Source organism: Pipistrellus hanaki, assembly GCF_964339955.1.
Source record: "Pipistrellus hanaki genome assembly, chromosome: X".
Classification (NCBI taxonomy): Eukaryota; Metazoa; Chordata; class Mammalia; order Chiroptera; family Vespertilionidae; genus Pipistrellus; species Pipistrellus hanaki.
The window spans coordinates 75,760,254-75,781,042 of NC_140524.1; the positions used below are offsets into that span (position 1 = coordinate 75,760,254).

At 36.4% G+C, this 20,789-nt stretch overlaps 1 protein-coding gene and 1 pseudogene across 2 annotated transcripts in view; one reads left to right on the forward strand and one right to left on the reverse strand.

The window, feature by feature from the left end:
* ATP7A (ATPase copper transporting alpha) overlaps positions 1-20,789 on the forward strand; it is a 127,380-nt gene that overhangs the window by 88,863 nt on the left and 17,728 nt on the right. Inside the window, exons 8-17 of the mRNA XM_084869424.1 lie at positions 2,094-2,170; positions 2,364-2,589; positions 4,245-4,478; positions 6,187-6,278; positions 7,162-7,289; positions 8,646-8,800; positions 9,025-9,159; positions 9,603-9,797; positions 11,889-12,071; positions 14,533-14,749. Coding sequence (XP_084725550.1) covers positions 2,094-2,170; positions 2,364-2,589; positions 4,245-4,478; positions 6,187-6,278; positions 7,162-7,289; positions 8,646-8,800; positions 9,025-9,159; positions 9,603-9,797; positions 11,889-12,071; positions 14,533-14,749 — 1,642 coding nt within the window. The remainder of the gene's footprint in view (positions 1-2,093; positions 2,171-2,363; positions 2,590-4,244; positions 4,479-6,186; positions 6,279-7,161; positions 7,290-8,645; positions 8,801-9,024; positions 9,160-9,602; positions 9,798-11,888; positions 12,072-14,532; positions 14,750-20,789) is intronic.
* Positions 483-1,663, reverse strand: LOC311614682 (glutathione peroxidase 1-like; annotated as a pseudogene). Its single transcript has one exon. The product of its transcript is annotated as a glutathione peroxidase 1-like (transcript).

Here is a 20,789-nt window from a genome sequence, read left to right on the forward strand (position 1 = left end):
TGTTTGTTAGGTCAAAGCAAAAGTTGTATTTTTAAGTTAAAGTAAGAAATTTAAAGGACCAAACACTTTTCTTTATGATAAATTCATCTTGTGTGTTTTTTTTTTAATATATCTATTTTATTGATTTTTCAGAGAGGAAGAGAGAGGGATAGAGAGTTAGAAACATCGATGAGAGAAAATCATCAATCAGCTGCCTCTTGCACACCCCCCACTGGGGATATGCCCGCAACCAAGGTACATGCCCTTAACCGGAATCGAACCCGGGACCTTTCAGTCCGCAGGCCGACGCTCTATCCACTGAGCCAAACCGGTCCCGGCTCATCTTGTGTTTTTCAATATATCTTACATGTGGACATGCTTTAAAAGTTTCAGTGTAGTATAGCATTGGTGTTATAATCTAAAGCACATTAATAGTTCAGATAAGATCTTTTTAAAAATATATTTTTATTGATTTCAGAGAGGAAGAGAGAGGGATAGAAACATCAATGATGAGAGAGAATCATTGATTGGCTGCCTCCTGCATGCCCCGCACTCATTTTTTATTTATTTGGGTCCTCTCTCTTTGTTTCTTGATAACTATGGGTAAAGTTTCATCAATCTTGTTTATCTTTTAAAGAAACAGCTCTTGGTTTCATTGATCTTTTTTTTTTTTTTGCCTCTCTTTCTACTCTGACCTTGATTATTTCTTTCCTCCTAATTACACTGGGCTTTTCTTTTCTTTTCCCCTCCCCCTGCTGACACTGGACAGTTTTTTTGTGAAAAAACCATGGTGTGGGAGGGAGAGACTTGTATGGACAGGACCAGAGCCCATCTGGGGGGATTTAGCTGGACATCAGGCATTCCTCCATGTAGATTTAGAGGCAACATTTTCATGGTTACTCCCCCCCCACCACCCTAGAGAGCCGAGTGGGTGAATAGGGGCCACCCTAGGCACTGCTGGGAGCCTTGGCCAGCAGGGCTTCTATGTCAGGCTCGATGTCAATGGTTGGGAAGCAGCGGCTGTGCCTGCGCCCAGGCAGGCCTTCCAAGCCCACCAGGAACTTCTCGGAGTTCCAGGCTAAGTCCTTGCGGCACACGGGATACCAGGTAATGAACTTGGGGTCTGTCATGAGCACAGTGGCATCTTTACTGGGTGTGGCAGAGCCTTGCGCAGGCAGAGGAAGAGGGGGTGCGCCTGTGCCATTCACCTAGCACTTCTCTAAGAGCTTGAAATTGAGCTGGAACCCGCCACCAAGCCTAACATACTTGAGGGAATTCAGGATCTCTTCGTTCTTGCGTTCTCCTACTGCCCGAACTGGCTGCAGGGGAAGCTGAGCACAACCAGGCTCATTCATCTGGGTGTAGTCGGGGACCCTCATGCCTCAGAGCGAGGCCACATTCTCAATGAGCAGCGCCTGGCCCTGCAGGGAGCCCCGGCTCACGGGCTCCCCACTGGCCAGCGGGCACATAGAGAACGTGTGTGTACCCAGTCCATCCAGCGCCATCTGAGCAGCAGAGCACGTGGCATAGGGATTGCAGAATAGGGAGCGCTGGGGACAGGAACACCTGGGCTTTTTCTTTTTCTTTTTCTTTTTATTGTTTAAAGCAGTGGTTGGCAAACCACTGCTCTCGAGCCACAGGTGGCTCTTTGGCCCCTTGAGTGTTCTAATGCCACTTCTTCAAAATAGACTCTCCCAGGCCCAAAACCAACTTTTGCGCATGGGCCACGAAGTTTCAGTCGCACTGTACGTGCACGCCCACATGTGGTATTTTGTGGAAGAGCCACACTCAAGGGGCCAAAGAGCTGCATGTGGCTCGCGAGCCATGGTTTGTCGACCACTGTTTTAAAGCTGCACTTGAATGAAACCATTAGTTTGAGAACAGTAGGATATACACTAATAAGAATTGAGAAGGTACTTATTTCTTTGACTAAAGTTTATAAACAAAGGTAATTAAGAAAGGAATCACATTTTCATCTTTATATTTCCCTACAGTAACTTGGCACTCAGTAATTGAATTGAATTGTTCTTAATGATAATACCATGGTTTAGGATTTCTTTATTTATTATTTATACATTCAGTGAAATACTTGTTTTCTCATGAATTTCCTTCAGAGCTTAGGTTTTGAAGCTTCTTTGGTCAAGAAGGATCGGTCAGCAAGCCATCTAGACCATAAACGAGAAATAAGACAGTAAGTACTTTTGGAGTGTCAGTGAAAAACAGATTGTGACTCTTTGTTAGAAATTTAATATCCTCTGAGCATGTCAGTTTTTACAATATCATCCTTACTCTTGGTGGATTGGTCTCAACTCGTATTTACCTATACTACTTAGAATCTTTAAGCTCTAACTACTTACTAAAAGGATTTTTCTTTTCTACATAAGATGGAGACGGTCCTTCCTTGTGAGCCTCTTTTTCTGTATACCTGTAATGGGACTAATGATATATATGATGGTTATGGACCACCACCTTGCAACTCTTCACCATAATCAGAACATGAGTCAAGAAGAAATGGTCAACATGCATTCTTCTATGTTCCTGGAGCGCCAGATCCTGCCAGGATTGTCCATTATGAATTTGCTATCTTTTTTATTGTGTGTACCTGTACAGGCAAGTGAAATGTTAGCAAGTATATTTGTTAATAATGAAGACTAGCCAAAATGTGGCAGGCATCCCTGGCTGGTTAGCTCAGTGGTTAGAGTGTCAACCTGTGGACCTAAGGGTTGCGGTTTGATTCCCAGTCAAGGGCACATACCTCCGTTGCAGGTTCGATCCCCAGCCCCAGTCAGGGTGCAAGTGAAAGGCAACCAATTGATGTGTGTCTGTCATGTAATTTATTTCTCTCTCTCTCCCTCTCCTCCTTCCCTATCATCTCTCTTCCTTCCTTTTTAAAAAAATATATTTTATTGATTTTTTTACAGAGAGGAAGAGAGAAAGATAGTTAGAAACATCGATGAGAGAGAATAATCGATCAGCTGCCTCTTGCACACCCCCTACTGGGGATATGCCTGCAACCAAGGTACGTGTCCTTGACCGGAATCGAACCCGGGACCCTTCAGTCCCCAAGCCGACGCTCTATCCATTGAGCCAAACCAGTTTTGGCTTCTCTCCCTTCTACTCTCTTTAGAAATCAATGAAAAAAATAACCTCTGGAAATGAGGATTAAAATAATAATAATAATAATAATAATAATAATAAAATGTGGCAAGCAAGGCTATTTTTAGTTGGAAAGCATATGTTAGCCAGAAGCCTATCATTTTATTCTGGATGCTTTATAAAAATAATCTTAAACTGAGTGGTTAAAGTAAATAATAAATTCTGCATAACTCCTAAAGATACTGTTTAGTGACAAAGCAGATAATAAGAGAGTTTAATTTGTATTCAGATATGAATTTGGTATTCATTCTGCTATTGTATGTAAATTTATATTTTAAATTATTATAACAATAAGAATACTGCAGCTGGCTCACTTCTACCTCTGTAACTTTCTAAATAAAATTTCTCTTCTAATTAAAAAAAAATACATTTTGTTTATTTAATATTTTAAAATTAATTCTATTTATATTAATGATATTAAATATATTTTACTGTTATTAGTTTATTATTTAAAATACAATACTTATAATAATTATTATATTATTAGTTATATTGCTTTTCCTCAGCACTTAAATTCATTACTTTTTGTATGTTTTCAGTTCTTCTTTTGAGATAAACTTTTACTGTGGAGCACTTCCATCTAATAACTACATTCCTTTTTCTGATCCTTGTAAAAGGCAATAATGATTTTTAAACATTTTAGTGTGTTTCTCTATACTAATGAAAAATAAGCTTTTGGGTTATGTTTACCAACAAAACCAGCCAACAGATCTAATAGCTTAGGTATACCACTTAGGTTCAATTTTGGAAAGGGGGAGATGAGTTTTATATAGAAAAATCCTTGTAAAAAGAGTGTAATTCATTTTCTAGTTCTTATTTTTGCTAGGATCAAAAAGAAAATTCTAAGAACCATCTGAGTTTATATTATGGAATATCCATTGGACTATGGAGGACAGCTGCCAAGGGCTTGTACAACAATTTGAATCTTTATGCACACATATCTGCTAAAATACAAACTATTGTTTCAACTTAAAAATCTCTCGTTATTGTTTATGGATTAGATAAAAGCCAAATGAAGTTAACATTGATATCATATCTTAGCTATTGAGTTATATATGTGAATTTCAGTATTTTTTAAAAAAGCAATGATTATTGTTTCTACATTACAGTTTTTCGGAGGCTGGTATTTCTACATTCATGCCTACAAAGCACTGAAGCATAAAACTGCAAATATGGACGTACTGATTGTGCTGGCCACCACCATTGCATTCGCCTACTCTTTGGTTATTCTTCTGGTCGCAATGTATGAAAGAGCCAAAGTGAACCCTGTTACTTTCTTTGACACACCTCCTATGCTGTTTGTGTTTATTGCATTAGGCCGGTGGCTGGAACATATAGCAAAGGTAAAGTTAGGAAAGGTGACATTTGCTAAAATCTTGGGTAGCTAAGTGACCATAATATTTTCTAGACAAGTTATTGTAAATAGATATTGATTTATATAATCACTTACTGAAATAAGTGTGTTTGTTTGGCAATATTTTAAGTTAAGTATTCCTTTAGAAGATTTCAAAATTTCTGGAATTAATACGAGTACATCCATGTTTATTTTAAGAGAGAGGCATTCAAGAAGTACTTATTTTTTTATGTATATCATGAAAAATTGATGTGACCACAGTATATAAAATAACAATAGAAGAAAATTTGCCTATAATCTCACTTTATAATGGAAATCACTTTATAATCCTGTTCCACATATGTTTATATTTTCCAGAGTGGCAAAGTTAATATTACATACCCCTTTGTACTCTTAACACTATATAGTTTCCCCCCCATTTTTGCAGTCGAGATACTTATTTGGCATTTATAAATAATATTATGTCCAACCAACATGCTATAATTTACTAAACTATTCTGGTTTTTGTCTTCAATTATAATCCAATTTAAAAAATATATTTTTATTGATTTCAGAGAGAAAGGGAGAGGGAGAGAAACATCAATGAGAGTCATTGATTGACTGCCTCCTACACACCCCACACTAGGGATTTAGCCTGCAACCTGAGCATGTGCCCTGACCAGGAATCAAACCATGACCTCCTGGTTCATAGGTTGATGCTCAACAATTGAGTCACGCTGGCCGGGCTCCAATTTTTAATTTTAGATAAACCTGCATTAAACATATTCATGTCTAATGTCATTTCTATTGAATTAGTGTCTTAGGATAAATTACAAAGCATATGATTAAAAGACATAATGCTTTCTGTAGTTTATGCTACAAGTTGAAACAATTCTTGCCAGCAAGGGTATGATAGTGAAGTAGTTTTACTACAACATCATCAGCACTCTTATCTAAATTCTTGAAATGGTATAATATAATAGGGATAAACATTTTCCACACATCAGATATTATATTTCTTCTTTAAAATTTTTAATTGATTTATTAGAGAGAGAGAAGCATTGATTTGTTGTTGTTCCACACATTTATGTTCCACTGGTTGTTTCTCACATGTTTCTCACATCCCAGAGATCGAACTTGAAACCTTGGTGTAGTGGGACAATGCTCTAACCAACTGAGTTACCTGGCCAGGGCTTATATTTCTTCTTAAATGAATTGTCTATTCATGTCCTTTGCTTGTGTACCTATTGGGTTCCTGATGTTTTTCTTATTAATTTACATTATTTACTTATAAATTATAGCTAATTATACATTTTATATTTTGTGTACTTTATATTTTTGAAGTATTTTCTGACTTGAACTAATTAATATTCCTAAAGCTTTCTTATAGTTAAATATGAAAATTATATCTTTAGCCGAAACCGGTTTAGCTCAATGGATAGAGCGTTGGCTTGGGGACTGAAGGGTCCCGGGTTCCATTCCGGTCAAGGGCATGTACCTTGGTTGTGGGCATATCCCCAGTAGGGGGTGTGCAAGAGGCAGCTGATCGATGACTCTCTCTCATCGATGTTTCTAACTATCTCTCTCCCTTCCTCTCTGTACAAAATCAATAAAATATATTAAAAAAAAGAAAAATATCTTTATTTTAGGTAATAACTGGACTTTTCTTCCATAGCATTGTTGACTGTTTTTTGTTTTGTTTTTTTTTTCATTTATAGGGTAAAACATCAGAGGCTCTTGCCAAGCTAATTTCACTGCAAGCTACTGAAGCAACTATTGTAACTCTTGACTCTGATAATATCCTTTTGAGGTATTTATCTTTATTCTTTCCACTTTTCCTTTTTACCTCCTTATGAAAATATCAAATATAACAGAAGTAGATAGTAGAGTATAATGAATGCACATAACCCATTTCCCAGATTTAACAATTATTCACATTTATAACTGTAACACCATTTTGCATCTAACAAAATGAACAAAAAAACTCTTTAATCTCATCTAATAAGCAGTCTATATTCACATTTCTCCTGTTGTTCTGAAATGTTTTAAGTTTTATTGTTGGTAATGGAATTCAAGCAAGGTCCATGGATCATTATATTTGATTCTTTTAATCAAATGCATGATTCTTTTCATCTAGAACAGCTCATCTTTCTCTTTTACACTCCTTTTTCCCCTCCCCCCGTCTCCCTCTCCATACAATTGACTTGTTAAAGAAACATCCATCAGTTGTCCTGTATAATATCCCAGTTTGGATTTGTCTTTGCTTCTGTGTGGTGTCATTTAACTTGTTTTATAACTCCTGTGTTACCTGTAAACTAGAAGTTAGAGCTAAAGGCTTGACTAGATTTCATTCTTTTGTATTTCTCATTTGTATACTCATAAAATTATTTAGACAAATTTATACAACAAATTGTTTAGTTAAATAAAATCTATTACATTATTTTCTAAGGGTTTCATTTATTTGATCAATGACTATTCAATAAATATTTAGAGTGCCTACTTTGTACCAGAAATTGAGCTGTCCCTCACCAGTTAACAGGACTGACATAGTAGTTCCTAGCTTAAATGTTGATTCTAGCCTCCATTGGTAACAATTATGGAGCTCCAGCTTGATGTGAACTGAAAAGCTTGCATGGAAAAATCAGCATGAGAAGCATATTATAACAATGCTTTTTATTTTAACTCATATCCAGTGAAGAACAAGTGGATGTGGAACTTGTACAACGTGGAGATATCATTAAAGTGGTTCCAGGAGGCAAATTTCCAGTGGATGGTCGTGTTATCGAAGGACATTCTATGGTAGACGAGTCCCTCATCACAGGTATGTTCTTCAGAGGGTCATGAAAGTGAAGTGAATCCAAAATGTTAATGAACAATAGGCATGCAAGGTGAAGAGCTTTTTGTAGAAATTGCAATGAGTAAATAATGAGCAAAGAGAATATGAGTTATTTAAAGACTGTATTAAGTTGTCCTGCCTGGTGTGGCTCAGTTGGTTGGGCGTCGTCTCATGCACCAAAAGGTTGCTGGTTCGATGCTGGATCAGGGCACATGCCCCAGTTGTGGGCTTGATCCCCAGTAGGATCAATGCTTCTCTCTTTCCTCTCTATAAAAAAAATCAATAAACATATTTTTAAAAGACTGTATTAAGTCAATTTCTGCAGATTTACTTTGTGGTTTTAGTTATGCTAAGTGAAGGCTCTTTTCACTAAGAATTTTTAATTACTATAATATATAACCACAGGAAATTGTCTAATTCTCCTGTAGAGCCCAGTAAGACTGACAAATTTACCTGACCAAATACCTATTTTGTCTTCCTGCCCTAAAGATTGTTCTAGTCTGAGCAGGAATAGGACTCCAGGTTTTCCACATCAGCATCTGCTCTCAGAGAGCAGTTTTAGAAGACTTAGATAACTAAGGCCAATTTGAAGCAGAACCAACATAACAACCCTTAGGAGAGTGACAGGAGAAGCTCCGCTTATGGACCAGGTGGAAATAACTTAGGACAGTGGTTGGCAAACTCATTACTCAACAGAACCAATATCAACAGTACAACAATTGAAATTTCTTTTGAGGGCCAACTTTTTAAAACTAAAACTTCTTCTAACATCACTTCTCCAAAATAGACTCGCCCAGGCCGTGGTATTTTGTGAAGAGCCACACTCAAGGGGCCAAAGAGCCGCATGTGGCTCGCAAGCTGCAGTTTGCTGACCACAGACTTAGGACTCTGTGTTTTTCAGTAGGTGTGCAGTTGCCAGTTTGAATGGGACAATTCTTAGTGCTGAGGAACTCTCTTGCACATTGTAGTATATTTAGTGTTCTTGACCATGGCCCACTAATTAGAGTAGCAGCACCCCATCACCCACCAGCAGTTATTATAAGAACTCCCTCCCACATGTATAAATGTTCCTTGGGAATAGGCTGAGAATAACATGACCTAAATCTAGGGTAGAGTTCCAAAAGGATCTTGCAACAAGAGGTAGCATGTTAGGTTTTTCCAGTTTAAGACAGTATGCCTAGGTTTGACCCAGAACTGACATAAGGAAATAGGGCAGCTTTCACCTGGGAATTTGTCCAAATTCTATTTCATGAAGTAAGAATTTTCTTTCTAGATATTTTTTTGACAATGAACAAATAATGGTATATTTCAAGATAGTGCTTATTTTTACTCCTTATACAGGGGAGGCAATGCCTGTGGCCAAGAAATCTGGCAGCACAGTGATTGCTGGTTCCATTAACCAGAATGGGTCACTACTTATCCGTGCAACCCATGTTGGAGCAGACACAACCCTTTCTCAAATTGTGAAACTTGTGGAGGAGGCACAAACATCAAAGGTAACTTACCTAGGAGAAACAGAAAGTATTTTATTTAAAGCTTACTCAGTATAAATCTTTATTTAGTTTTCATATTTTCCTTTGATTAATTCTAATTACATTAATAAGGAATTTATTTTAAAAGCTCTGTGTTCTATTTATTATAAAAATGAGGCTTTGATTTATATGATATATATATATATATATATCTCATTATTATTACTATTATTATTATTAAATTCTAGGCTCCTATCCAGCAATTTGCAGACAAACTCAGTGGCTACTTTGTTCCTTTTATTGTTATTATTTCTATTGCTACCCTCTTGGTTTGGATTATAATTGGATTTGTGAATTTTCAAGTTGTGGAAACCTACTTTGCTGTAAGTGTGACATATAACAATATTTTACCATATGTAAAACAGTTTGTGTATTTTTTGCATAAGTAATTAATTGGAAAGTAACCTTAATAATTACTAGTATCTTTAAGGGACTGGAGTGGGAGGTTGGTAAGAATAACATTTGCATTTCTGTAAATATAGAAGATTTCTTTTTAGAAAGGTTTTTTTCACTCCATAGTTTGTAACTGTAAATTAGTAAAATTGAAATCTTGATTTGGGACCATGACTTATTTACCAGTTATGTCACAATTTCTTTTATTCATAAATAAATTTTAAATGTTTTTCTTATTAGTAACTAAAACATATAAGTGGTAGTTAAGTAGGATTATGTATGACTTCAAAATTGAGATTTTGTTTCAGTAGAGTTAAACTTTGTTTTATATAGCTCTAAATCAGTAACCAAGATTCTGGCTTTTCTTCTAAAGGGCTACAACAGAAGTATCTCCCGAACAGAAACCATAATACGCTTTGCTTTCCAAGCCTCTATCACAGTTCTGTGCATTGCATGTCCATGTTCACTGGGTCTGGCAACTCCAACTGCTGTGATGGTGGGCACAGGAGTAGGTGCTCAAAATGGCATACTGATCAAAGGTGGCGAGCCATTGGAGATGGCTCATAAGGTAAGATAGTCCCCAGAACTGAGAATTGTCCCATCCAAACTGGCAATAGCACAACCACTGAAAAACACAGTGCTCTAAATTATTTCCACCTGGTTCATAAACCAAGCTTCTGGCACTATCCTGAGGTTTGAGGTAGGAAAGGTATTATTTTGGTTCTGCTCCAGATTGTCCTTAATTACCTAAGGCCTCTAAAACTACTAGATCAGTGGTCAGCAAACTCATTAGTCAACAGAGCCAAGTATCAACGGTACAATGATTGAAATTTCTTTTGAGTCAAATTTTTTTAAATTTAAATTTCTTCTAACGCCACTTCTTCAAAATAGACTCGCTCAGGCTGTGATATTTTGTGGAAGAGCCACACTCAAGGGGCCAAAGAGCCACATGTGGCTCACGAGCCGCAGTTTGCCGACCACGGGACTAGAGTCCTATCCCTTCCTGTCTTTGGGGCAGGAAGACAGGCGGTGTTTGCCCGGGTCTTTCAGGCTTCTAACCTATTTGTGTGTGGCTCCATGTTTGTGTTCTTCACCGTGAGGTAGCACTTGTGGTTACATTACAGTTTCTTTGCCTTTCTGCCACCAGATGTCAGTTGTAAACTGACATCAGGAATATAATCCTACCCCTGGTCTCTCTCATATTAGGATTTTCATAACAATCTCAATCAAGGCTGCTTGACTTCAACTAAAACCATGTTCCTTCTAGTATGTTCTTATTATGAGGATATGAACTATATAGAGATCCATGCACGTACTAAACAACAGTTTAAAACAGATTTGGAACCTCATCTAGTGAATATAGGCTATTAATTTTTATTGAAATTTTTAAATTTTGATATAATTTCAAATTTAAAGAAAAATCGCAAGGATAGTATAAAGAATTTCTGTATATCCTTTACTGCAGATATCAGCCTCCTTTCCTAAGAAGAATGATATTTTTTTACATAACCACAGTATAAAGTTCAAAATCAATAAATCAATATTGATATAATACTATTATCTAATCCAGGGGTCCTCAAACTTTTTAAAGTGGGGGCCAGATCACGGTCCCTCAGAGAGCTGGAGGGCCGGACTATATGAACTACTAATTCCTACTGTAACACCTCAGCTGCGCTCACTGCCCAAAAAACCTGGCGGGCCGGATCAGACTCCTCTGTGGGCCGCATGTGGCCCTCGGGCCGTAGTTTAAAGACCCCTGAAATAGTCCATATTCCAGTTTCCTCAGTCGTCACCAAAATATTCTTTATAGCTATTTTAAAAAAAATATGTTTTTATTGACTTCAAGGAGGAAGGGAGAGGGAGAGAGATAGAAACAACAATGATGAGAGAGAATCATTGATTGGTTGCCTTCTGCACACCCCACACTCGGGATTGGAGTCCACAACTTGGGCATGTGCCCTGACTGGAATTGAACTGTGACCTCCTGGTTCATAGGTCATCGCTCAACCATTGAGCCACACCTGCTGGGCCTTTATAGCTATTTTTCCTCTTGTCAAGAATCATGCTTTCTATTTAATTGTCATATTTTTCATCTAGGTTCCTCAAGTTATTTATTTTTCAGGGTTTGTATTTTGAGTTTACTGTGAGGTGACTGTGTTTTCTAATTGCAGACTCTTCCTTATTCCTGTCTGGGTTGCAGTTCCCTAATTGATTCCTTGATCTCTCTCTTCAATAATGTCAAAGCAGCCCAGCAGGTTTTATCTGGTGCTCATTTCAACTTAATTATTTACCTTTCTTTTATAATTATCTTTTATAATTATCTCCCTAATGTCCATATTTCCCCTATAGATCTTTAATTCATTGCTATCTAAAGTCTTTATCTTTCCCTGTAGGCCTAGAGACATCTCTTAATTAACTATTAACTATTAACCTTTAACAATTAGTTCTAGGTGTTTAACATGTATCCACAGTAGGTTAAACATTTGCAGTGTGTGTTGGTAGGAGGGGGAGTAACTAAAGGTATTTCTTCCCTTATTCTCCCAAAGACAGTTTATTAAGTTCAAACTTATTAAGAAGTAAACTTCTTTCTTATTTCTGGAAAGGTGATATTAAGGATTATTAAGTCATATAGGTGTACTGTATTTTAACTTTCTTACAGGTAAAGGTAGTAGTATTTGATAAGACTGGAACCATTACCCATGGGACCCCAGTAGTGAGTCAAATAAAGGTTCTAGTGGAAAGTAACAGAATATCACGTAATAAGATCCTGGCCATTGTGGGAACTGCTGAAAGCCACAGTGAACACCCTCTAGGAGCAGCCATAACCAAATACTGCAAACAGGTACGGTTTTCCCCCTTGTTTGGTAATGTAGTCATCTGCTTTTGGAATCACTAGACCAAATCCAAATGCATTTGACCATGATTTATGTAGATAGTATAAGGCTTACAGAGATTTGTATTTTCTTATTTTATTTTATGATATGTCTGATTCTTCATTAGAGAAATATAAAGGTGAAAACAGGAATTAATTATAATGCTACACAGAAAACTCCTGTTGACTAAAGAAAATAAGTAATACAAATTATGGTAAGAAATTTTAGATCAGAGAGTTGCATAAGGAAAAGGGAAAGTTATTCCCTGCCTACTTTCATAATTTCTCTCTCCAAACTTTAAAAAGTATTAACCTGTTAGCAGTCTTTTTAAATAACAGTTTTTTTGAGATACAATTCACATACTATAAAGGTTACCCTTATAAAGTGTAAACTTTATATTCACTATTGTGCATCTATTAACCACTTTTAATGCATGTAACAAAATATATGCATTTATTGTTTTTTTAACTTTACATAGAAAGGTCACACAATGACCAATATTTGGTACCTTGTTTTTCAACTTTATTAAATGAGTTTTCCATATCAAGACATATAGATCTGCCTCATTGTTTTTAATGGCTATATTATATTCTATTGTACAATTGGGTTTTGGCTCTTACAATATACAGTTAATATCCTTATCAGCTTTTGCAAGTTTATCTCTATGTTAAATGCCTATTAATTCAATTGCTAGATCAAGGGATACATACAGTTAAATTTTTTTGGGGGGTACTTATTAAATTATATTTAGAAATAACACAGGAAATTCAAAGAGATCTCTGAAAAAGAGAGTTTGAGTAGTTACAAACTAAGGGTTACAAATCTTATTTTAGTTTAAGATCACCAATGGTGCCTTTCTCCAAATACATTTAACCTCTGACCTCAAAACTGCCTTCAGCAAAAGAAAAAACTAAAAACCACATGCAGTAACCCACAAAAGGAATTCATGCAGTTAAATTTTGATGAATACTACCGATGCCCATGTGAAAAATATTACCAACACTCACATGGAAGATTGTAATAGTGTATACTTTCATCAGAAGTTACGACTGCCCATTTCCCCATTCTCACCAACACTATTTTTTCCAATATAATAAGTAGAAAATGTTAACTCATTGGTGGTTTGCTTTTCATTTCTTAATTATGAATGAGGTTGATCATATTTTCATATGTGTATTAATCATTTGAATTTCTTTTTCTGTAATCTATCTGCTTGAATCCTTTGCCAATTTTCCTATAGGGTTGCTCACCTTTTTCTCATTGCTTTGTATATGTTCTTTGTAAGTTATTTCACATATTTTTATAGTTAAAATGTGGCAATTTCTACCATTGATGTTTCCATTTATTTATTTATTTTTCCTTTTTACCTATTAACTATTACTGATCTGGCTTCTTTTCATGCACATGGAACAACTTAGAGGATGAAGATCTAAAGAGCCAGAATTCCTTGTTTTGCTAAGAACACAATTATTCTAGAGAGGCACTCTAGTAACTAAAGGCCTTGTTCTTTTTTTTGCCCTTTGCTCTGTACTGAACAGAAAATCTGACCTGACAATAGAATTAAATATTTAACTTGTGATTCTCTACTGGAAAGGACAAAGAATATTGATAAATCATCCATGTTTTCTTTCCCTAAAATTGGTATACATTTTAGAGAGTGGGGTTAAAACAAAGGATTCTGAGGGTCTCCTGTAACTTTGGACATTATACTCAACACTTGGTTCCTTTGATTTTATTAAAATCCACTATCATTTAAATATAGGTGATAAAAGCTACACGAGTCCTCCTCTGTGAGTCTGTGTAGTAAAGTATTAAACTTGCCCAAAGGTTTGGCCTTTGGCCCTGGCTCCTAGGTGGTAACATCCAAGTCCTTGGAGTATGTTGCCTGATAAGAATGTCTTGGTTTACCTGGGCCATGCCAGATAGTCTGTGCTAATGATATGATTTATGTTGAGAGACCTGGGGCCATGCTATATCAGCTCAGCCTCTGGAAGGGCTAGAGACTAAGGCCAGAAATGGAGGTCAGTCATGTCCACATAACTGAGGCCCAGTAAAAACTCTGGACACCAAGTTCCAGGTGAGCATCCCTGGTTGGCAACACTCTGTAGACATCATCATACATATTTGCTAAGTGAATTAAGCATTATTCACATGACTCTACTGGCAGGGGGCCACTGGAAGCTCCATGCTGGGTATCTCTTGAACCTGTCCTATGCATCTTTCTTTTGCTGATTTTAATCTGTGTCCTTTCACTGCAATAGAACATAATAGTCAATATGAAGACCAAAAATTCCATCGTCAAATAGACAATGATAAGTAATAATGTTTTTATAAACATTTTAAATTAACCAAAAGTAATCTTTGATCTTGCTAATGATGATCTTGGATTATTAGGACAATAGAGGAAATCCTTTTGTTTCTCTTTGCTAGGAGCTGGACACTGAAGCCTTGGGTACCTGCATAGATTTCCAGGTTGTGCCAGGCTGTGGTATTAGCTGTAAAGTCACCAATATTGAAGGCTTGCTACATAAGAATAACTGGAAGATAGAGGAAAATAATATTAAAAATGCATCCCTGGTTCAAATTGATGCAAGTAATGAACAGTCATCAACTTCATCTTCCATGATTATTGATGCTCAGCTCTCAAGTAAGCTAATTTTCTTTGTAGTACCAATTATGGGACAGTAATTAACAGATGTCTAATTTATAATCTTGAACTGTTACATAATAAATAAAAATTGGCATTATGGTTTCATTCTTGCAGATCAATTTTACCATAGGACTCTGATTGCTTCACTCAAGTTACTTGAGAACATTTTCCAACTATGCTCCTATTAAAAAAAAATCTTTATTGTTGAGAGTATTATATATGTCCCCCTTTTTACTCCTCATTCCCTCCTCCACCTGGTTCCCACTCTGCCCCAGGCCTTTACCACCCTATTGTCTGTGTCCATAGGTCATGCATATATGCATATTAAGTTCTTTGATTAATCACTTCCCACTCCCCTCCCCTCTTCCCTCTGAAATTCTTCAGTCTGTTCCATGTTTTCAGGCCTCTGAATCTATTTTATTCATCAGTTCATTTTGTTCATTAGATTCTATTTTGATTTTTAAATTCAATTATTGATAGATATGTATTTATTGCCATTTTATCATTCATATTTTTTATAAATCTTTATTGTTGAAAGTATTACATATGTCCCTTTTTCCCCCCATTTCCCTCTCCCAGTCCCCTCACCCCAAGCCTTCACCACCCTATTGTCTCTGTCTATGGGTTATGTATATACTATTACGAATAAGAGTTCATTGATTGATCTTTTCTCCCCCCACCCCCTTCACCTCCCCTGCCTTCCCTCTGAGGTTTGATAGTCTGTTTGATGTTTCTATGTCTCTGGGTCTATTTTTAAAAAAAATATATTTTATTGATTTTACACAGAGAGGAATTGAGAGGGACAGAGAGTTAGAAACATCGATGAGAGAGAATCATCGATCAGCTGCCTCTTGCATGCCCCCCACTGGGGATGTGCCGCAACCAAGGTACATGCTCTTGACCGGAATCGAACCTGGGACCTTTTAGTCCGCAGACCGACGCTCTACTACTGAGCCAAACCAGCTTCGGCACTTTGAATATTTTTGCCACTCACTTTTAGCCTGCAAAGTTTCTGTTAAGAAATCAGCAGACAGTTATATGGACACTCTCTTGTAGGTAACTAACTGCTTTTCTCTTGCTGCTTTTAAGATTCTCATTTTGCCTGGCCTGTGTGGCTCAGTGATTGACTATTGACTTGTGAACCAGGAGGTTACTGTTCAATTCCTTATCAGGGCACATGCCCAGGTTCTGGGTTCGATCCCCAGCAGCCCAGCAGGGAGCATTCAGGAGGCAGCTGATCAATAATTCTCTCTCATTGTTGATGTTACTCTCTCTCCCTTTCCCTTCCTCTCTGAAATCAATAAAAAATATATTTTTAAAAGTATTCTCTTTCTGTCTTTAACCCTTGGCATTTTAATTATGATGTTTCCTGGGTGTGGGACTCTTTAGGTTCCTCTTGTTTGGAACTCTCTGTGCTTCCTGGACTTATATAACTATTTATTTTGCTAAGTAGGGACTTTTTTTGTCATTTATTCAAATACATTTTTTTTTGCTTGCCTGAGAAGTACTTTTATTTATTTTTTACTTTATTTTATTGTTTAAAATATTACATATATTAGTACATATATCTCCTTTTTCTGCCCATTGACCTTTCCCAGCCTCCCTTACACCTTGTCACATGCCCTCATCCCCCCTCCCAGTGTCTTGTGTCCATTGGTTGTGCTTATATGGATGTATACAAGTCCTTTGGTTGATCTATTTCCCTCCTTCCCCAACACTCACCAGCCTTCCTGCTATAATTTGACAGTCTGTTTGATGCTTTACTGCCTCTGTATCTATCTTTTTATTCATCAGGTTATCATGTTCTTTATTTTCCATAAATGAGTGAGATCATGTGGTATTTTTCTTTCATTGCCTGGGTTATTTCACTTAACATAATGCTCTCCAGTTCCATCCATGCTGCTGCAAATGGTAAGAATTTATTTTTTACCGCAGCATAGTATTCCATTGTGTAGATGTACCACAGTTTGTTTTTTTTTTAATTTGCTCATCTGCTGATGGGCACTTAGGCTGTTTCCAAATCTTAGCTATGGTGAATTGTGCTGCTATGAACATAGGGATGCATATATCCTTTCTGATTGGTGTTTCTAGTTTCTTAGGATATAATCCTAGAAGTGGGATTACTGGTCAAATGGAGGCTTCATTTTTAGTTTTGTGAGGAAACTCCATACTGTTTCTCCACAGTGGCTGCACCAGTCTGCATTCCCATCAGATGTGCATGAGGGTTCCTTTTTCTCCACATCCTCACCAGCACTTGAAGTTTTTTGATTTGTTGATGGTTGCCATTCTAACAGGTGTGAGATGGTACCACATTGTCATTTTGATTTGCATCTCTTGGATAATTAGTGACTTTGAGCATGTTTTCATATGTCTCTTGGCCTTCCTTCTGTCTTCTTTTGAAAAGGTTCTATTTAGGTCTGTTGCCCATTTTTTAATTGGATCATTTATCTTCCTTTTATTAAGTTGTATAAGTTCCCTGTAGGTGTTGGAGATTTAACCTTTATCAGTGATAACATTTGCAAATATGTTCTCCCATGTAGTGGGCTTTCTTGTTGTTTTGTTGATGGTTTCTTTTGCTGTGCCAAAGCTTTTTATTTTGATGTAGTCCCATTTGTTTATTTTCTCTTTGTCTTCCATTGCCCTAGGAGTGGTATCAATGAAGAAATTGCTTTGGCATATGTCTGAGATTTCTCTGCCTGTGGATTCCTCTAGTATTTTTATGGTTTCCCATATTAAGTCTAAATCCACTATCCATTTTGAGTTTATTTTTATGTATGGTGTAAGTTGGTGATCTAGTTTCATTTAGTTTGTATGTATCTGTCCAATTTTTCCAACACCATTTCTTGAAGAAACTATCTTGACTCTATTGTATGTTCATGCCTCCTTTGTCAATTATTAGTGGTTGGGTCAATATCTGGATTCTCTATTCTGTTCCATTAGTCTATATGTCTGTTCTTGTGCCAGTACCAGGCTGTCTTGAGAACAGTGGCTTTGTAATACAGCTTGAAATCTGGTATTGAGATTCCACCTACTTTGTTCTTCTTTCTCTGGATTGCTATGGCCATGTGGGGTCTTTTTTTAATTTCAGATGAAGTTTTGGAGAGTTCTAAGTCTGTGAAATATGCCATTGGTATTTTAATGGTGATTGCATTTAATCTATAGATTGCTTTGGATAGTATGGACATTTTAATGATGTTGATTCTGCCCATCCATGAACATGGTATGTTCTTACATCTATTTACATCTTCCTTTATCTCTTTTTTCAGTGTCCTGTGGTTTTCTACGTATAGGTCTTTTACCTCCTTAGTTAAGTTTTTTTCCTAGGTATCTTAATTTTTTTGGTGTGATGGTAAATGGGATTGCTTTTTTAGTCTCTCTCTCTGTAATTTCACTATTGGTATATAGAAAGTCCATAGATTTCTTGGTGTTAATTTTGTATTTTGCTACATTGCCGAATTCATTTATTAAGTCTATTTCTTTTTTGATGGTTTCTTTCGTTTTTTTTATGTACTATATCATGTCATCTGCAACTAAGGACAGCTTTACTTCTTCTTTTCCAATTTGGATGCCTTTTATTTCTTCTTCTTGTCTAATTGTAATGGCTAATACTTCCAGTACTATGTCTAACAGGAGTGGTGAGAGTGGGCATCCTGTCTTATTTCTGTTCTTAGGGGAAATGCTTTTAGTTTTTGCTGATTGAGTATGATGTTAGCTGAGGGTTTATCATATATGGCTTTTATTATGTTGAGATATGATTCTTCTATTCCCACCTTGTTGAGAGTTTTTATCAAAAAAGAGTGTTGGATTTTGTCAAATGCTTTTTCTGCATCAATTGATGTGACTATGTGATTTTTATCTCTCAGTTTGCTTATGTGATATATCACGTTTATTGATTTGCGGATATTGTACCGTCCTTGCATTCTTGGGATAAATCCTACTTGGTCATGGTGTATGATCTTTCTGACATATGGCTGGACCCGATTTGCTAGAATTTTGTTGAGTATTTTGGCATCTATGTTCATGAGGGATATTGGCCTGTAATTATCTTTCATTGTATTGTCTTAATCTGGTTTTGGTATTAGGGTGATGCTGGCTTCATAGAATGAGCTTGAAAATGTTCCTTCCTCTTGAATTTTTTGGAATAGTCTGAGTAGGATAGGTTTTAGTTCTTCTTTGAATGTTTGGTAAAACCCCCCTGTAAAGCCGTCTGGCCCCAGGCTTTTGTTTGCTGGAAGCTTTTTGATGACTGCTTCAATTTCTTCCATAGTTATTGACCTATTGAAATGTTTAGATTCTTCCTGATTAAGTTTTGGGAGGTTATATTTTTCTTGGAATATGTCCATTTCCTCCAGGTTGTCCAGTTTGTTGGAATATAGTTGTTTGTAGTATTTTTTTTAAACAATTCTTTGGGGCCTGTAGTTATTTCTCCTCTTTCAATTCTGATTTTATTTATTTGGATCATCTCTCCTTGCTTCTTGGTTAGCCTGGCTAGAGGTTCATCAATCTTGTTTATCCTTTCAAAGAACCAGCTCTTTGTTTTGTTGAACTTTTGTATTGTATTTTGGTCTCAATGTCATTTATCTATGCTCTAATCTTTATTATTTCCTTCTTTCTGCTTACACTGGGTTTTCTTATTGTTCTCTTTCTAACTTTTTCAGTTGTAGGGTTAGGTAATTTATTACCATTGTATCTTGTTTTTTTGCAGTAGGCTTGTAGAGCTATGAACTTCCCTCTCAAGACTGCTTTCACTGTGTCCTATAAATTTAGATTATTGTGTTTTCATTGTCATTTGTTGCCATGATGCTTTTTATTTTTTCTTTGATCTCTGGTAACCAGGTCATAGTTTAATAGCATGCTGTTTAGTCTCCATGTGTTTTATTTCTTTGAATTTTTTTGATGGTAGTTGATTTCCAGTTTTATGCCATTGTGATCTCAGAAGATGCTTGATATGATTTCTGTCTTCTTGAGTTTGACGAGACTTTATCTATGACCCAATATATGTTCTATATTTGAAAATAACCCATGTGCACTTGAGAAGAATGTATATTCTGTGGCTTTGGGGTGAAATGTTCTGAAGATGTCAATTAATTCCTTCTGGCCTAGTGAGTCATTTAGAATTGATGTTTCTTTGCTGATTTTTTGTTTAGAGGATTTGTCTAATGGTGATAGTGGGGTATTAAAGTCTCCTACTGTGATTGAATTGCTGTCAATCTCTCCTTGATATCCTCTAGGAGTTTTTATTTTATTTTATGTATTTGGGTATGTATATGTTTACCAGAGTTATTTCTTCATGTTAGATTGCTTCCTTTAGTATTATGAAGTGGCCTTCCTTATCTTTTGTTATGTCCTTCACTTTGAGATCTAATTTGTCAGATATAAGTATTGCTACCCCAGTTTTTTTTCATTTCTATTCACCTGAAAAACCTTTTTCCATCTCTTCACCCTCAGTCTGTATGTGTTTTGGGTTTTGTTTTCTTATCCAATTCATTGCCCTATGTCTTTTGATTGTGGCACTTAATCCATTTATATTTAAAGTTATTATTGATAGGTGCTTATTTTTTGTCATTTGTATTCTTTACCCCGGTGTTCCTTTTTTGCTTCCTATTTCTTTTTTTTACAGCATTTCTTGCATTGCTGTTTTGGTGGTAATAAATTCCCTTAGTCCTTTTTTCTGTGAATCTCCTGATTTCACCTTCAATTTTGATTGATAGCCTTGCTGGGTACAGTATTCTTGGATTCAGACCCTTCCTTTGCATGACTTTATATATTTCTTTCTATTCCCTTCTGGCCTTATGAGTTTCTGTTGAGAAATCAGTCGCTAATCTGATGGGGGTTCCTTTGTAGGTAACTTTCTGTCTCTGGCCACTTTTAAGATTTTTACTTTGTCATTGGTGTTTGCCAATTTCATTATAATGTGCCTTGGCGTTGGTCTTTTGGGGTTCATGTTGCTTGGGACTCTGTGAGCTTCTTGAATTTGTGTGGGTTTTTTCTTCCATATATCAGGGAAGTTTTTTGTCATTTTTTCTTGAAACAGGTT